At 44.2% G+C, this 18,586-nt stretch overlaps 1 protein-coding gene across 5 annotated transcripts in view; it reads left to right on the top strand.

Annotated features, from left to right (window-relative positions):
• Positions 1-722: 722 nt before the first annotated feature.
• The window catches only part of MASP1 (MBL associated serine protease 1), a 67,897-nt gene continuing 50,033 nt past the window's right edge, over positions 723-18,586 (top strand). For 4 of the 5 annotated variants that reach the window (XM_086398655.1, XM_086398654.1, XM_086398652.1 and 1 more), the window contains exons 1-2: positions 723-821; positions 6,645-6,876. In XM_086398655.1, coding sequence (XP_086254781.1) covers positions 817-821; positions 6,645-6,876 — 237 coding nt within the window. In that variant the 5' untranslated portion in view covers positions 723-816. Of the gene's footprint in view, positions 822-917; positions 1,209-6,644; positions 6,877-18,586 lie in introns of those variants that run through there. The other variant, XM_086398653.1, reaches the window with a different exon arrangement.

Genomic DNA, 18,586 nt, shown 5'->3' with positions numbered 1-18,586 from the left:
GCCACGTACACAGGCCCAGGTCTCTTCACAGCCATGGGGTGTGAGGCTCTTTGACTGCGGTGGGTCCTCCCTGGGCGGTAACAGGCCCCTGCTCAGCCTGAGTTGGTAAAAAACTCAAGCCTCACTTTCAAGTGGTGAGGAACAACTAGCCAAGTGAAGGACTGGCTGCTAGCTCACAAGCCCGGCCAGCTGCTCAGTTCACCAAAAAGCCTGTGGTTGTTTGTAGACAGACAAGCTTTGGGATTTGGATCTTTTTTTCCTGCCTAGTGTAGGATACTAGAATTGCCTTCTTAGTATTGTCCTTGGTTAACTGACGTCCTTTTGCCAGTGTCCTGAAGACGAGCAGAGAATTATAGCCATCTGGCAAGGGAGACTAGGGAGAGCTGACGTTGTCCCTCTCCACTGTCTACACACACACACACACACACACACACACACACACGGTGATACAAATACCTATTTGAGCTGCTCAGTGATTCTCTCCCGGGAGCTGGAAGCAGCCGTACAGGATGAAGGAGGGAACTGGAGGAGGAGATCTTGTAAGGAAGAAGACGGATTCTGTTCTGTCAGGTTCCTCTGAGTGTGTGTAAGAGCAAGTCAGAGGAGAGAGAGAGAGAGGAGAAGGCAGAGGGAGAGAGGGGGAGAGGGGATCTGTTGCAGGCAGGGGAAGGCGTGACCTGAATGGAGAATGCCAGCCAATTCCAGAGTCACACAGGGACCTCAGAACAAAGATAAGGCTGATACCACACTGGGGACGAGCTCGCGGACGAGCCAGGCCAAGGGGACCAGGCAGCCAGGAGCACTCAAGGCAGGAAAATGAGGTGAGTGCCAGGGCAGAAGTGGGCATGGGGTGGGTGGGGGGAGGCTTTCAGGGACCAGACGCCAAGTAGCTCTGGAAGGTCTGACCTTGTCTCTGGGCAGACTCACCTGCGTGTCCTATGGTTGGTGCAGGGGCTCCTCATCAGTTCTTGGGGCTCTAAGAAGGGAGCCAGGCTGGGGCCTTGCCTGGGACTCCAGAGACTTGCAACTTGAAACGGGAGGCTGTGGCTGTGTGCAAATGCCGCCGGTGCCGCTGGAGCTCAGATTTCTCCTCTGCCAACGCAGGGTGCTGCCCGCCGGCCAATGTGACTTTTCTCCTGTTGCCTACAAGGTTGAGTTTTTGTTTTCCTCCTTTGAAAAGAGCACTGGTTTCTCTCTTCCAACACTCTGTGAGTTAAATATGTGTTTGTGTGTTTATTTGTTCTGACCGGAAAAGAAACCAGATTCCCATTGCTCAGCTCTGTGGCTTCTTAAACCTTCAGAAGTTTGCTAGTTTAAACCTCAGTTTAAAAAAGCAAAAACCTGTCCACATTTTACAGTCCCCTATAAATTTCTGCATTTCTCACTGAAATCAGAGGCCGCCAGTAGCATGAATCAGGCTATGAATTGCACCAAATGACTCTTAAAGGGATATTTCAAATTTAAAAAAAAAAAGTCTTCCTGATTCTGAACCTAAGATTTTAAATTGCAATTGTTTCCAAGCTCTTCAATATTTCCAATGTCTCAGCCTATACTTAGTTACTAGCTGCTTGTTACCAGACATTTCTTGTAAGTTTTCCTCTCTAAGTGTCAAAATCCAGCCACCATAATTATTTTTACTACTTATAAGTGCTAATACTGTTAAAAATACAAAAAAGAAAAAACGAACACTCCAGAGATGTGTTAAGTTTCTGAACACCTCTTTTCCCGTTAATTTTACTCTCAATTGGAAAAGGGTTTCTATTTGTTTCTCTTCTGCAGTCACCTAGCAACTTTTCAGGGTCTGGGGCCAATGAGGGGCTTCAGGCTGTGTTAACTCTTTGAACTCAGATTACCTGTGGTTTAGAGAGATAATCAGGTCTTTAAGGTTAATCCAATCACTAGGTTCTTTTTAAATCCATTGTAATGTTAAACCTGCCGTCTAACTTCATTTTCCTTTCTCCTAAGAGATGAGATTTATGCCCATCTACATGGAATGACAATTTGACTCATCTGTCCACTATTCAAGTCTTCACCCTACCACCCAGGACCCCAGCCATACAAACTACAGGGTCGATGACCAGTTCTGTCTTGGCATTTGCTCATCCCTCAACTCTTTTATTTCCCCTATTTCTAGAGTAGTGGTCCCCAGTCTTTTTGGTACCAGGGACTGGTTTCATGTAAGAAAATTTTCCAGGGATGGAGGGAAGAAGGGAGGGGTTCAGGCAGTAATGCAAGCTACAGGGAGCGACAGATGAAGCTTTGCCCACTGGTCTGCTGCTCACCTCCAGCTGCACAGCCCGGTTCCTAATGGGCGGCAGACTGTACCAGTCCTCGGCCGGCCCACGGATTGGGGACCACTGTTCTACAAGACTTGATCACTCAAGCTTGCTCAAACATCACCTCCTCTTCCCTGCTCAGCTTCCCCAGAGTCAGCATCTTATCCTTTGTGCTTTTTCTGTCCTTGGGAGTTATCTCTCTTAATATTATCATGTTGAAATGTCCACCTCCTCCTCCAAGACTGAATATTCCTTAAGGAATAGGATCTGTGGCTTGTTCACCTTTGTATGCCTCGTACCTAGCATAATGTCTGTTTCATACATACGATCATTTCTTTGCATACAATCTATACTGGCTGAATTGAATTCAGTTGTTCAATAGCAAAACTTCTCCTGGAAAAGTGCTCCACTACATTCATGCATTGGAGAAGGAAATGGCAACCCACTCCAGTGTTCTTGCCTGGAGAATCCCAGGGACGGGGGAGCCTGGTGGGCTGCCATCTATGGGGTCGCACAGAGTCGGACACAACTGAAGTGACTTAGCAGCAGCAGAAGTCTCCAAAAGGTCTTGCCTCATACAAGCACAACACTGTTTGCAAAGCACTTGTATAGTCACTGTTGCATCTGGTCTTCAGATTTTGGATGAGGTAAGGGTTTATGGAGACATGAGGATAAAAGAGTTAAGCAACTTGCCCAAAGCCGCACTGATGATCTTGAAAAAGCCGAGACCCAAATTTGGATCTTTGGGCTCCAAGTTTAGGATTTCTTTCTATAATACTGTGCCAGACTCTCAACCAAGTATATTATTGTACATCAGCAGCTCTCAACCCTAGCTGCACATTAGAACAATTTATAGTACTTTAAAAAAAATGCCAATGACCAGGCCTCACTCCAGACCAATTAAACTAAAATCTGACCAATTAAACTAAATACTTTTGTATTAGTTTTTTTTTTTTTTTTTAATTTTCAAATAAAGCTATGGGTTTTTGAAATTATTTTTCACAGGATTAATTGCTTTGGCCAGATGCCTAGGCATGATATGGGCATGGACCCAGCTTCCTCTGTGAGCTTTTGTTATTGCTTTTTTCTGTGGAAGCTAACTCACCATATGGCATTGGGCGTGACATGTCACCTCTTGGGGTATCCTTTTTGTCCTCTGTCAAGTAAGACTGTCAAAGAGATCTACACAAACCTTTTCAACTCTTCTATCCCAAAACAGTCTTGGTGTTGCGTAGGCTGAAGTGAGGAGTGAATGGAAAGGATAGAAAGTGCTACTCGTTCCACAACCATGGCTATATGCCGGCATTTTTTATGCATTCCTCAGAGCCTGTGCCTACAGTAGGGCTTATGAAATCCCGGCTTTATATATTACTTGTGACATTTCAAGCAAACGTAACTAAACTTTTTGATTAGTCGGAGAATAGATAGCAGGTGTCAGAATTTGTACAGCCGGTGCCTGGTGGATAAGAAGCCAAAAACACTCAGAGAGCGTGATGGGAAATGGAAGCCGCCACTTACATTCTTTGATTTGCAGCCCCGCAAGCAAGCAAGTGAGCATATGCTCAGGCTTATTATGTGAAAAGAGAGATTTGTTTCATATGTTTGAAACTGTTTTGAAATGCAAACAAAATAGAACAGAGTGCTTCACAGGCCTTCCTCCTACGCTGACCAGTTGCCTACTACACGTGGTCTGAGGCCTCTGAGGATAGATGGAGCCATCCGCCTGGGCCAGCCCATGACAGAACTAGCAGCAGGAAGCTCAGGGTCTTCTCCATGTGGTTTGAAAAAAGCAGAAGTGGAGAAAGCTGACCTTTCAGCCTTGCATAATCAGAGTGTTGCTATTGCAGGGAAGTCCAGTTTGGGAACCAAAGCTCATTCCTAACCCCTGCTTTTCGGGAAGCAGCCTGATGGGGTAATAGTAACTAATGTTTAACTAGGGCTGGACAGCTGACAAAGTACTTACTCTCCAATCCTCCTTTATTGTGACAGCAGCCTTGGGGGGTGTCATTACTATGACACTTAATGAATGAAGAGGTTGAGAGGGAGAACTTACATGACTTCCCTGAGATGGGTTAGATGAATGAAATAAAAGTCTGGACTGGAATCCAGCTCTTCCAACCCAAGACTAGTGCCCACCCCTGCTCAAGGGGCACTTAACCAGAATTTCCAGTGCAGGTTGGAAATATCAGTATATTTCCTCATTTCAAAGTGGGGCTGCCTGACCCCTGCAAGCCAGAGTTTTCAAACTTACCTTTCCTACTACTTCATCAGGGAGCTTGGACCCATGCCTGCCTTTCTCTCTGCCTTGGAGGCCCTTCCTCCACAGACTGGTTTATAACAATACTGACCCTGGCAAGTGGATGAAAACATTTTGTCTCCTCAGTTGCAGCTCATGTGTTGCTGTTGTAGGGGCCTTGGAAAAAAATATACCTCTATTTTTCTTAATTGAAAAAATAGCACAATTTGAACATTTTACATACACAAAAGTAAAATTGAAAGCACTCATTTTTATTGAGTGTAGTTTTATATTACCACTTCAGAGATAACCACTGTTAATACCCCGGTGATACCCTTCTAGGCCTTTTTGCACTTACGTATTTACCTTTTATGTAAATATTATATAAAACAGCTAGATAATTTCATTGCAGTTATCTCATTGTGTTCATACACTCAAAAATTCATATATATGCATGTAGACACATATATGCATCTTTTTAATGAGCAGGGAGGGGTAGGTTGGGAGAAACAACTTTCCGATTAGCCAAATTCTAACTATTAATGTTAAAATGCTGGTATAGTTCCCCAGAACTTACTTTTTAGACTATATATTAATAAGGCTCTGGCCCCACATTCATGCTTTAGCTCATTCATTCATTCATTATCTATTATATACCAGGCTTTATATTGGGCCCTTTACATACATTATCATTAATATTCATGTGAGCTCTGTAAATTAAAGACTATAATCTTCACTTTACATTTGAGGAAACCTGAACTCAGAGACTAATTCCCCAAGATTTCACAGCCAGTAAGGAAGTGAACTGGGATTTGAACCCAAATACACCTAACTTCAGAGCCGTGCCTAAAGCATTGCTCTAATTGGAAGCATGTACAGGGAGCTGCAATCTGGAGTGAAGGATATTCCATGGTATCCTGGGAAGCTTTGAGCTGGATGGTGGAGGATAAATGAGATGACCAGGTGAGGAATGAGTGGGGCATGTGTGATGGCGTTGAGGCCCAGATGGGTGTGGCGTGCTTCCAGAATGATCTGCCTCAGGCTGGTATGAGATGAAGCTGGACAGGCAAATCAGTGCTAGATCAAAAAGGGCTCATCAGCCAGCCCAGTAGCAGATGCTTTGCCCCGCAGGCACAGTGAAGCCACATGGACACGTCTGTGTTTTAGAAAATCAAATTTGGCAGAAGATTGCTAAATGGTATGAAATGGGGGCCAAGGAAATCAGTTAGGATTCAGTAGCAATAGTCCAGATAAGAACGTTTAAATTAATTGACTGAGGAGAAACAGAGGGTTTCCAAAACATAGGAATCAGAATAAATAAGATTTAGGGGAAAAATTGACAAGCCAGGTTTGAGATGTTTGAGTTCAAGGTCCTCGAGTCTTGCAGGGGAACAATCTATTGGATGCCTTGGTTGTACTGTACATTGACCATTAGGTTTTTGGCAAGCCTTGGACATTCTGCCTCATTATTGAATCAGCCACTTGGGTGTGTTCTGTAAGTTTTAGTTGAATTTCCCATGCCCCTTATGCAACTCTTAACAGTCTGTTATCTTGGATTCCTACAACTGGAAATAGATTGTAAGTTTTTTATCCTTTTATAAGAACACTTGTCAAAGGAGGGGGAAAACAACTTGTTTTGGTAATTTCTTCTTAATTCAAAATTTTATATTTATTGATTAATTTTGTCAAATCTGTTTAAGATACTGCAGATCCCATCATTGAGTACAAGCCTTATCTCAATATTTCCATGTTACTATTACTTACTTTTTAGGAAACTGAATCAAGAGTTTATGATTCTTAAATTAAGCTGAGCTGAAGAAATTATATCAGCTTTTACCTAACTATGACATTTATACTTTAAACCAAAAAACAATATGTCTCAGAGTCCCAAATATGATATTTTCTGGGAAAGTTTAATACTATTATTGAATCTTTAAGAGAGTACAACTGGGAGTAACCTTAGAAATCAAGTTACTATTCTCCAGTATTATACAGTGGATAAGCAAGGCCCGTAAGGGAAAAATCATTACAGCAGGTCAGTGATGTGCTGGGAACTTTGTCTCCTGGCTGCTGATTTAGTTAAATGACAAGGACCGTTACCCGAGTGTGATGAATCCATTCATGTCTTTCAGGTGGCTCCTTCTCTCTCATGCTCTGTGCTTCTCCTTGTTGAAGGCCTCAGCCCACATTGTGGAGCTTAACAACATGTTTGGCCAGATCCAGTCTCCTGGCTATCCGGACGCCTATCCAAGTGATTCAGAAGTGACTTGGAATATCACTGTCCCAGAGGGATTTCGAATCAAGCTTTACTTCATGCACTTCAACTTGGAATCCTCCTACCTTTGTGAATACGACTATGTGAAGGTGAGATCCTGATGTTCCCTTGCCGTGGCCGGTTCTCTACTGGAGAATCTGCTGGGAGTTAGAGGAACCTAGATGAATTAGATCATGTGTTTGCCCCGCAGGCTGGCAGTCCAGTGAGGGAGACATACAGTATCATAACATGATAAATGAAGGTTGCGGGTGGTACACTAGGAGCAGGTTGAGTAGGAAGACCTAGAAAAGATCTTAAGGGAAGATGAAGTTGGCAACGTGTTACTCAAATACAGCCTTCCCTTTGCCTTTCTGTTCTCAAAGTCGAACATTTCTGCTAACTTCTGCTCCAATGTCACCTTTAATTCAACAAGCAAAAGAGACTCCAGAGTAAGCTATCATTATATCCAAAGCTGAGGCATTAGAAAGCATTGTCCAGTTCCCTAGGTAATGATCAAGGTAATAGAAGTGTAGAGTATGCCACAGGGGAAATAAGAGGTGAGGCTGGAAGGTTGGATTGGAGTGAGGTCCTGAAGGGCTTTGAATGTAATGCTAAAAAGTTTGGATTTTATTAACAAAGAGTTTGGGCAACAGTAAGGGGTCATCACAGAAAATGGAAGTGACAATGGATGTAAAAAACAAAGGAAAGAGGAGCAGGAAATGATTACAGCATCAAACAACAATTTCTCAGAATTTAGAAAGAATCCACAAGCAATGCCATAGATATGAAGCTGTTTTCTTTTAAAAGTGGAGCTAAGAAAGGTCAAAGTACTTCTGAGAAATGACACATATTACAGTTGTATCTGGTTCAAAAAGAGGTGAAGACCTAAGAACCTACTTATAACCTCTCTCTGGCTTCTTGGAAGAAGCTCTTATTAAACCACTCTAGCATAAATTTCCTATATTTTTGGTTAGTATAGTTTCATTTTTCTACAGCTGTAATTCAGTAAGAATTAACCTGGTATTAACCAGAATGTTTGATCATCAGCAAAGAAGTGAGTTGGCAAGGTGCTTACACTTATAATCTCATTCAACCTTTAAAACAATCCTATGAGATAGGTTTACTATCCCATTTAGAGGCAAAGACACAACCCCAAGAAGGTGAAGCAACTCACCCAAGATTGTACAGCTAGTAAATGATGGATCAAGATTCCAAATCCATGTCTTATGACTTTCATTCTTTTGGCTCCTCCAAACTGCTCACAAGCTGTACTCCACTGAGCCCTAGGATACTGCAGAGGCTGACAAGAGCACTGGGGTGGGGGCCGGGAAAGCCTGGTAACTGGGGCTGTGAACTCCTACCCTGATTAACTCATTTTGAATGGTGAGTGTTGCTGATTACATATGTTGGATATGCATCAAGTATCCCATTTAAAGCAAATTTTCTGTGACTAAAAACTTTCTAAAATTGGTCCTCCATGGCACAGTTTTTCAATTTTAGCACTATTGACATTTTGAGCCAGATAAGTATTTGCCGAAGAAAGCTATTCTGCAAATTATAGGATGTTTAGCAGCATCCCTGGCTTCACTTACTGGATGTCAATAGCACTCACATTCCAGTTGTGACAACCAAAAATGTCTCCAGCAGTTATCAATAGCCCCAGAGGAGCAAAAACTCCACATGTGAGAACCATTGCTCTCTCTCTGCTGCTGCCCATCTTTGAATGTCCTGTGCTAGGAACTGTGAGAATTTAAGGACCTAGAAATCTAGTCCATTACCAAAAGAGATGAGCCTAGAAAAAGAGCCATTGCACAAGGTGGAGAAGAGTAATGATGATAAAAGACTGACAAAGAAAGAATGAGAAATGTTGAAACTATCTGCTCTCAGAGATGATGTGGCCTGGTAATCTAGATCAAATACAGTTTCTATAAATTCATTACAAATGGAGCCAACTTCTCAGAGTCACAAGGAGCAAACAGGGAGTATTCACCAAGGCCCTAAGTGTTCATCATCGTAAATTGAAATTTCTAACAAACAGGCTAGTTATGTCTTCTAAGATATAATCTAGCCTCTGGAAGAACCAAACTCCAGGATCCCAGATGTATTATGGGTAAGGGGCATTTGGTTAGCAGAATCCCCCAGCCCATTCCCCTAGCTAATGCTGGCTGTACCACCATTGTATTCTCAGATATTTAGGTTGGAAAGTGAACTTAGCAGAAGGAAAATGACCAAACATTGCTTAATACAAGAGTAAATTCCATGGATTTAGACAAGGCTAGATGTGAACTTCCTAACTGCTTTTTATCTACTTTCAAACATGTCAAACATCTAGAAATTTTGCCAGTGGAAACATTTGCCTTTATTAGTAATTGAGGCTTCAAGACCACAGAAAATTGCAATTTTTTTTTTTTCTTTAGCTATGACAATGACTTTGTTTTTCATTATTTCCCATCCCTCCACTGCAAGAATTCACTCTCAATTCATTTGCAATTGTTTTTTTTTTTTTTCTAACAAGTTTTCCTATTATTGAGACAGAGGTCAAGTCTGACCTTGTTAGGACACCTCTGGGGCTTCCCTGGTGGCTCAGCTTGTAAAGAATCTGCCTTCAGTACAGGAGGCCTGGGTTTGATCTCTGGATTGGCAAAACCCCTGGAGGAGGGCATGGCAACACACTCCAGTATTCTTACCTGGAGAATCCTCATGGACAGAGGAGCCTGGTGGCCTATAGTCCGTGGGGCCGCAAAGAGTAGAACACAACTGAGTGACTAAGCACAGCACGGCACAGGACTCCACTACCAAGATGATAAACACACAACAGAGGACGCAGCCCATTCCTTTGCTCCCAAATAAGTGGATTCTCCTGACAAGATAGATTAAGGGGTTGACATTGGCTATTTTGTAATGGAAACACACACACACACACTGTACTTTTCAAGGGCCACAACAGAATATGAAGACCTCTTCTGACCCTGAATTAGGGACACTGGAATACATAGATGCCCAAAGCTTGGCTTTTCTGGCTGGAGAATATTTTGGAGACTAATTGATGATTTCTATCCAGGGTGATATGACACCTTCCTGAAAATTCAAGGACATGGGACTAGGCCCTCTGGAAGGCAGCATGCTCTGGGTCCTTGCCTGGAGTTTGGGAACTTCCTGTTCTGGTCCCAGATCTGCCACTAACTCCCGAATGATTTGGAGTGGACAAGACAATAATTTAGCACTCTCTGCTCCAAAATTAGACCTCTGAGCATAGCAAAGAATCAGTCTGGGTGAGACAACACAGAGTTTGAGCCACCTATCTGAAGTGCCCGACAGTTTTCCCAATTCCTTTAGAAGGGATTAACATATTGGACAGAGAGGTATTTCTTTCCTCGGGCTTACACAGCTCTCTTCCTTCCAGAATGCTGTCCAGCATCATCACTGGCCCCTCTTCAGAGGTTTTAGCAGCCATGGGGCCTGAGTAGGCCTTCCTACTGCACCCTGATCGGCTGTCAACTGATGCTCACATGGAGACAGGCCCAGTGCCCTTGCTCACACGCCCCTGGCAGAGTTCCCCTCCTAGACTCAAGAACTTATGGAATGTCAGACTGCAGAGGGCCACTGGAGACCCACCTAGACCCACGTTGTTGTTATTGTTTTTCAAATACTTTCTGCCCCATGGACGTTTTTCTCCTTAGAAATCCTCTAGTAGTCCTGATTCAGGAAACAGAAGTGGGGCTGTTGGGGCTGAAGATGGCTCAGAAGCTCACTCTGCTCACTTAGTCTTCTTGGTCCCCCTGAAGGTCACAGCTTGTAGGAATTACAGTCTGTATGCATGCATGGGCACATGCTAGATTGCTTCAGTTGTATCAGACTCTTTGCAACTCTATAGATTGTAGCCCTCCAGGCTCTTCTGTCCATGGGATTTCCCAGGCAAGAATACTGGGGTGGGTTGTCCTGCCCTCCTCTAGGGGATCTTCCCAACTCAGGGATTGACCCCTCGTCTCTTCATCTCCTGCACCAGCAGGCAGGTGCTCTACGACTCGCACCACCTGAAAGTCAAAGTGAAGCTCGCTCAGTTGCGTCTGACTCTTTGAGACCTCGACTATACAGTCCATGGAATTCTCCAGGCCAGAATACTGGAGTGGGTAGCCTTCCCCTTCTCCAGGGGATCTTCCCAACCCAGGGATCAGACCCAGGTCTCCCGTATTGTGGGTAGATTCTTTACCAGCTAAGCCACAAGGGAAATCCAAGAATACTTGAGTGGGTAGCTCATCCCTTCTCCAGTGGATCTTCCCAACTCAGAAACTGAATCAGGGTCTCCTGCATTGCAGGTGGATTCTTTACCAACTGAATTATCAGGGAAGCCCAACTGGGAAGCCCCAATTACAGCTTAAATACTCCCTAAGTTCTCAATTCAGGTACAAGACTAGTATTTCCATCTGAGAACTCAGAAGCTTTCAAACCCAGAAGTCTTCCACATATAGTTGAACCCAATTGAATTTTTCAAATTGCATTCTCTCCCTAACCCTCTGCCCCCAGGATATGTGGATTTTCTGGCTATGAATGAGAAAGAGGCTCTTCCCTTCTCATCTGAATGAAGCGTGAGCCTACTGGTTATATCACCCTCAGATAAGTCAATACGGCTTTACAAACTTCTGTTCTTTCATTTGTTCCATGAGGAGTAAGATGAGATGATCCCTAAAGTCCTTAAAATTCCAGAATTTTAATCTTAATTCTCCTTTCCAGGGCTTTCCAGATGACCTCACTAAATCCTCATTATCCTAGGTAGGATAATGCCAGAAAATAATAATATGGTACAACAGCCACTTCTCCAAGTTCCTTGGCCATAAGCACTCTGGTAAGAGACCACAGTCTGCTGGAGTTGCCTTAGTGACACATCATTTAAAGAGAACTTGTAAATATATCATTCTAGTGCTGTTCTTTTTCCACGGAACTGTGAATATCACACATTTCCTTCCAGTGAGATAATACTCCTGTCCTGGGGATCTTTCACTCTGTGACTGAATTCCCCTGGCAGGCCTGGGAGTGGAAGTAAAGGACCCTCCAGTTCACAGGAATCCTTTCTTCCCAGCCACAGTTCCACAGACTGCCCTTCCCATCCTGGCCCATCAGGGTCATGATGACGGAATTGCTGACACTGCACATCAGCAGCTTGAAGAAGAGCAGGACCCCAAGGCTGTGGTCCAGATACTCTCACTTTATGAAAATTCCTCTCCAGCCTAATCTCCCACAGTCCTTGGTCTTCAAGGCTCATGAGCATCTGCACGATAGTATTTGCCTCCTTGGAATGTGGCTGCAATGTATGGACTCCTGCAGTGCACAAACAAGCGTAGGAGTCCCATCTGGTTAATGCCACAGGCAAGGGGCAGAGCACAGACATGGGCCAGGGAACAGGAGGCCTGGATTCTTGTGGCCATTCTCTATAACTAAGAAACCCTGGGCAAGGGATTCCTCTCTCACATAAAGGAGTTAAGCCAGATGGTCTCTAAGGCTCATCTAGCCCTGATAGTCTATGTATCAAAGACCCCAGGAATCATGGTTCAACTTCATGATCATCACACTGAAGCCCAGGGAAGGGCAATTCTTGGGCCAAGGTCACACTACGACCAGAATTTATATCTCAAAACATTCAGTCTTTTTTTCCTTTAAAAATATTAAGTCATAGTGAAATCCCCCATCATATGGATGCTTAGGCTTTTAAGTGTAATGTAACGCAAGTGTTGTATGGATGTGAGAGTTGGACTATAAAGAAAGCTGAGTGCCAAAGAATTGATGCTTTTGAACTGTGGTGTTGGAAAAGACTCTTGAGAGTCCCTTGGACTGCAAGGAGATCCAAGCAGTCCATCCTAAAGGAAATCAGTCCTGAATATTCATTGGAAGGACTGATGCTGAAGCTGAAACTCCAATACTTTGGCCACCTGATGTGAAGAGCTGACTCATTTGAAAAGACCCTGACGCTGGGAAAGATTGAGGGCAGGAGGAGAAGGGGATGACAGAGGATGAGATGGTTGGATGGCATCACCGACTCAAGGGACATGAGTTTGGGTAGGCTCCGGGAGTTGGTGATGGACAGGGAGGCCTGGAATGCTGCAGTTCATGGGGTCGCAAAGAGTCGGACACGACTGAGCGACTGAATGGAACTGAAGGCAAATATTGTCTATAATCAAACTTAATCTCTTAAATACAGTAGGGCACTGTCTTTTAGAATGTCCAGAAGAGACTTTTTTTTTTCAGAAATGCAACCAATTATGGTTCCTTTAATTGAGCATCAGGTGAAGTAACTGATTTGTGCTGAGAAAGGAGCCCTGGAGCTATACTTACTACAAAAGGTACTCAGAAATCAGAACCACCAAGGGAACAGCAGATTGACACATCCTATTTTCGAGTTCACTTCATGGCATCTGTTCATTGGAAAAGGAGATAATAAAAACCTACATTTGGCTTTTATTCTCTTTCTCTCTTTTTCCTTCTCTTGTTGAATGCATACAACTCAACTGGCAACTGTTAAATGCTCTTATGATGTAACACCATTTTTCTCCTCTTAATCCTATATTCTTGATATATTCAACATTTTTTCCCCATTCTCTTCACTTTAGCCCCTTGTTCCAATTCTTGTTCTTCTCACCTAGTTTATTATAATAGCCTCCTAAATGTCTACCAGCAGTCAATCTCTCCCCATCCAATCCTCCGCTACATGTGTCCAGAGAAATGTTCTTAAATACCGCTTTGATTTTGCCACCCTCAAAACCTTTCAACGGTTCCCCACTGTCTATAGAATGAAGTCCAAGAATTCTATTGAAATCCTACTGTAAGTTGGACACTGCACCAAAGACGGGGCCCATGAAGATGAGTAAAACAGTACCTGCCCTACAGGAACTCACAGTTTCATAGTATTTCATGAGACAAGTATATAATTAATAAGCTAAAGCCAGGAAGAGGAACACAAGAGTATGAGGCAGTATATATGCTGTAAAGTGGTCATTTCTGGAGGTTCAAAAAAGGCTTTGGAAATGGTTGATGTTTGAGATAAGTCTTGAAGGATAAATAGGAATTTAACAATTTCTATTTAACAATTCTCTAAATACCTTGATCTCCCTAAGCATTGGTTTTTTGATTATACCAAAAAAAAAAAAAAGACTTAATAATACAGTACCTTCCTCAAAGGTTATATGAGGATTTAAGTGAAATGATGGCTCTGAGTGGAATCAATACTGTGAAAAGGCAAACATGTTCAATGGTTTGGAGATCAGGGCCTAGAGCCAGTCAGACCTAGAGTCAGGTCCCATCTCCACTGCTGCTGCTGCTGCTGCTAAGTCGCTTCAGTTGTGTCCGACTCTGTGCGACCCCAGAGACGGCAGCCCACCAGGCTCCCCCGTCCCTGGGATTCTCCAGGCAAGAACACTGGAGCGGGTTGCCATTTCCTATCTCCACTACTTATGGTAAAATAGGGATAACAATAATGCCTGTCTCCTGGGCTTATTATTGTGAACGCCAAGTGAGGTAGATGCTGTATTTGCATGTGTCCAATGCCTATGTAATGAGCTCAGTAAGTACTGTTTCAGTGGTGATGATGGCAAGGGTGTGAGTACTGAAGCACCAGCTGATACTATCGGATGCTCAGTGAGTGTCAGTTTCCTCATCTCCTCTAACACTAACTGGTTGCCTATGACCTTGCTCAAGTCACTGAGTTTCTCAGTTTATGGGAAAGTACTTTGAACAGACTGATCAAATGCAAGAGGCTGTTTATTTCTTCTGTGTGTTCACCTTGTAGTAACACAAGTTTATGGCAACGTCAACTAAAAAATATAATTACAACCTGAAAACAGGGAGCTATTTTCTTTGGTGGGAATGTTTAGGACTCCAAGCTCGGGAGGCAGCGTCTCAGTAGCTCTGAGAAAACTGTTCCAAGGAGGCCAGAGGGGGAGTCCAACTATATACTGGTTTACAACAAACGGAGCAGGCAATCTGAACATCAAAGATCAGATTTCAAGTTAAGGAATTTAGTGTTCTATATATGGGAAGATACAAGCCTCTGGGCTCAGTGAATTCATTCCTTTCATATGCACCTCTGCTCTGGGGGGAGGGGGGGGCGCAAACCCTGTTTTCTTGTTCACCTTAAGGAGTGGCAGATGGCTGCTTCTTGCCTTCCCCCAACTCCTTAGCAATCACGGTAGAGGGTTGACAGCATCTGTTGGATGCCAGTTTTGGGAGCCCTCATTCACATTTGGAGGCCAGAAATCAACAATGGCTATGATATTTCCTGTTTATTGATATGGCAGGAGATATTTTCATTTCACAGCACTTTCTAATCTATTACTTTATTTGATGCTCATGGACTAGGGAGAGTCAGAATTATTATACCTAATTTACAGGAAAGGAAGCTGAGCATCAAGAGCTTAAGTGCATTCGTCTAGAACTTTATAGCAAAGCCAGATCTCAATCCCTGGTCTTCTTACTCCCAAGTTAAGATTGGGTCTCTCTGTTTGGACTTTCTCAGAACAGGTTTTATCCTGAACGGAGTATCAGGATTTTTATATGCTTCCTGGGTTACAAGAGAAATTTAGTAAAATTTTGTAAAACTGTGGGACCTTGAGGGTCCCTATGTTGTCCAGGTTTTGTTAAAGAACTTTTTCTCTTATCCTGACTTTGTGAGGAAAAAAATATTTTATAAAAATAAGAGGAAATGGACTCTGTGCTATGAAGGATGGAAAGTGCTTGATTTATTTGTTTGTGGTACACAAGTTCTAACAGTAAACTCAAGGTCATTGCATGGACTGTCAGCCTCATGAGCTCAGGGCCTGTGTCTGTGTTTGTTTCTTGTAGTGAACACAGTCCTGGGGGGCAGAACAGGAAAAAGCATGGGTCTCCTGGTGGTGAGCATAAAGGAAAGGGCTCTGGTTTAGAGGTGAGCCACTGACTCCTGCCAAGACATTGGCAAGTCACCTGTCTGTTCTCAGCCTCAGTTTCTCCATCTGCTCAATGAGGAAATTGGACTGGCTGGCCTCTCCCAGTCCTTCCAGTCCTGATTCTCCTTTCACAAGCCTCGCTGGGTCAGTCTACACCCTGCTGTATAATTGAGAGATAAGTCCCTCTCATGGCCCTGCTTCAAGACTGACTCCTCTGACCCCCAGCTCCTAATTTCTGTGCAGTGCTCTGTGTTTACTCTGAACATGCCCTCGACCTTCAACTACTGATGCAGCTCTGCTCATTGTCTGGGAGTAGATAGGAGGCCTTGCCCCTGAAGGAAAAGAAGAATGAGCAAATGTTTCTCATGAGTTTCAATGGTATTCCCTAGTGGAATTCCTCCACTCCAGAGATGCCCGGTTCCCAAATCCATTCTAGTTGATTCAGAAGAATCAGGAAGTGAAAATGAGCTTCAGAAACAGTGTGACAAAGTCTTATTTTATGCAGGAGATACAAGCAGCACAGCTTTGGGAGTGATGAAAAACAGGAGTATGGTCCCAGCTCTGAGGCAGAAAATGTGGGCAAGAGTGAGGTGGAATGCTCTGGAGTGCCCTGGTGTGCAAATCTGTGAGTGTAAGTGTACACAGGCTGCTCTCAGACACACCTTAGTAAAAAGCAGAGGGTGAGTTTACTTTGGGGTGCTCATACAAGAAAAAGGGAAGTATTCATTTATTCAATAAATCTTCACTGAATGCCTACCATTTGCTAGCACTTGGAGTATAGCAGTAATTAAGACAGAAATGTTTATTGGCACTGCTTACATTACACTGGGGGGAACAGACAATAAACACTAAACACAATCCAAAGCTAATTATATAGTGAGTAGTAAGATATGGAAAAGGAAATGGCAACCCACTCTAATATTCTTGCCTGGGAAATTCCATGGACAGAGGAGCCTGGCGAGCTATATAGTCTATGGGGTTGCAAAGAGTTGGACCTTAATTAGCAATTAAACCACCACCACCAGTAAGGTAATAGGCAAATAAATGAAATAGAGCAGGGTAAAGAAGGGTGAGTGTTACGACTGAAATGTGTTGGTCAAGGCAGTCCTAGATGAAAGGGTGATATTTGAGCAAAGACGAAGAAACTGAGGAAGTCAGCCATGTGGCTTTCAGGGAAAAGCTCTCAACCAGAGAACAGCCAGGGCTTTAGAGGGAAAATGCCTACTGTATTTGAGGAATGGCAAGGAAGGCTGGCTTCCCTGATATCTCAGTTGGTAAAGAATCTGCCTGCAATGCAGGAGACCCCAGTTCAATTCCTGGGTCGGGAAGATATACTGGAGAAGGGATAGGCTACCCACTCCAGTATTCTTGGGCTTCCCTTGTGGCTCAGCTGGTAAAGAATCCACCTGCAATGTGGGAGACCTGGGTTCGATCCCTGGGTTGGGAAGATCCCCCGGAGAAGGGAAAGACTACCCACTCCAGTATTCTGGCCTGGAGAATTCCATGGACTGTATAGTCCATGGGGTCTCAAAGAGTTGGACACAACCGAGTGACTTTCACTTTCAAGGAAGGTTGTGTGGCTGGAGCACAAGGGAGAGGGGTAGAAGATGAAGACAGAGGTACACCTGGGAGCTGGATCGCCTCGGGGCCTGGGAAATAAGGGCCCTGCTGAATGCTCACAGGCAATGGCAGACTTTACTAGCTGCTTTTCTGCCCATGTGCCATTTGACCTCCTGACTCTTAGAGGATAGAACGAAGTTCCACCTAGTAGTATGTTTGTGAAAACTGAGCTGGAACCCAGCAGTGTACTTATCATAATCAGCAACTGAGTCTGGACTGGGGGGTGGACTGGGAGGGCAGACAGGAGCCTGCTCTTCACCACTCCAATATTCTAGAAGTTAGTAAACTCAACTGCAGAGATAATGGTAAAATTTTAGAATTGTTAGGAGGTGATGAGTTTGAGTCTGAGTGAACTCCGGGAGTTGGTGATGGACAGGGAGGCCTGGCATGCTGCAATTCATTGGGTCACAAAGAGTCGGAGACGACTGAGCGACTGAACTGAATTGATGAGTTTTTACATAATTTATTTCTTTTTAATATAATTTTTTTAACTGTAAGTTTATAAAACTGGATCTTTCATAATGGCTGTGTCTAACAAAAGCATAGCAAAAATCCCTGAGAAGTGACAGCTGGTCCCTATAGGTTGATATGAGCCAGCTTCAGGGCACGTGCTGGGGAGAGGTTGAAATAACACATATGAGTGGTAGGGTGGTGGCCAGAACCCAGGTCTTTAGGTCCCTATTCCAGGGACCTTAAAATTTTCCCTGCGAAGATTTGAGGATGTACTTTCAGGCGGGTGCAGGGCAGAGTCCTGGGCGATGTCCCTCTAATGAGCGACACACCAGCTTACACATTCCTGGAAAGTGCCTGGTGACGCTGGCCCGCGGCAGGTCCCTTCTCTCTGCTAGGCACTTACTTAATCACTGCTTTCACCCCAGTGCTGACTGCGACTGACTTGGAGCCAGGCTGCCTCTGCCATAGAAGAACACAACAAGGCTTTGTTTTTGCCTGTCCCCAGGCTATTTTCCTGCCCCTGAACCACTTGGGGCTCAGCCTCCCAGTCCCAAAGGAGATTTGCATGTGAATAGGCCTGTCTCTGAAGTCACAGAAGGGGTGTGTGGAGAGTCTAAGCCATTCACAGGCCAATGAGAGTAAAGTCCTTCCTGGCCCCCCTTCCCAGCCATGACTCCCAGACGATTCGGCCCACACCCCCAGCCCTGCCACACTGAGATGCTGGGCACCGCCAGTTTCCCACCTGCGGGATGCCTGCTTCCCACGCTGGAGGTTACCCCTCCCCAGCCAGCTCTTTCTTCTCCCCATGCTCTGCTGCCTGGAGACCATCTCCTTT

The sequence above is a fragment of the Bos grunniens genome, chromosome 1 (assembly GCF_055505025.1).
Source record: "Bos grunniens cultivar Pamir isolate PY7600 chromosome 1, Bosgru_T2T1.0, whole genome shotgun sequence".
Taxonomy (NCBI): Eukaryota; Metazoa; Chordata; class Mammalia; order Artiodactyla; family Bovidae; genus Bos; species Bos grunniens.
Note: the sequence above shows the minus strand (reverse complement) of the source record. Positions and strands in the feature narration are given on the sequence as shown.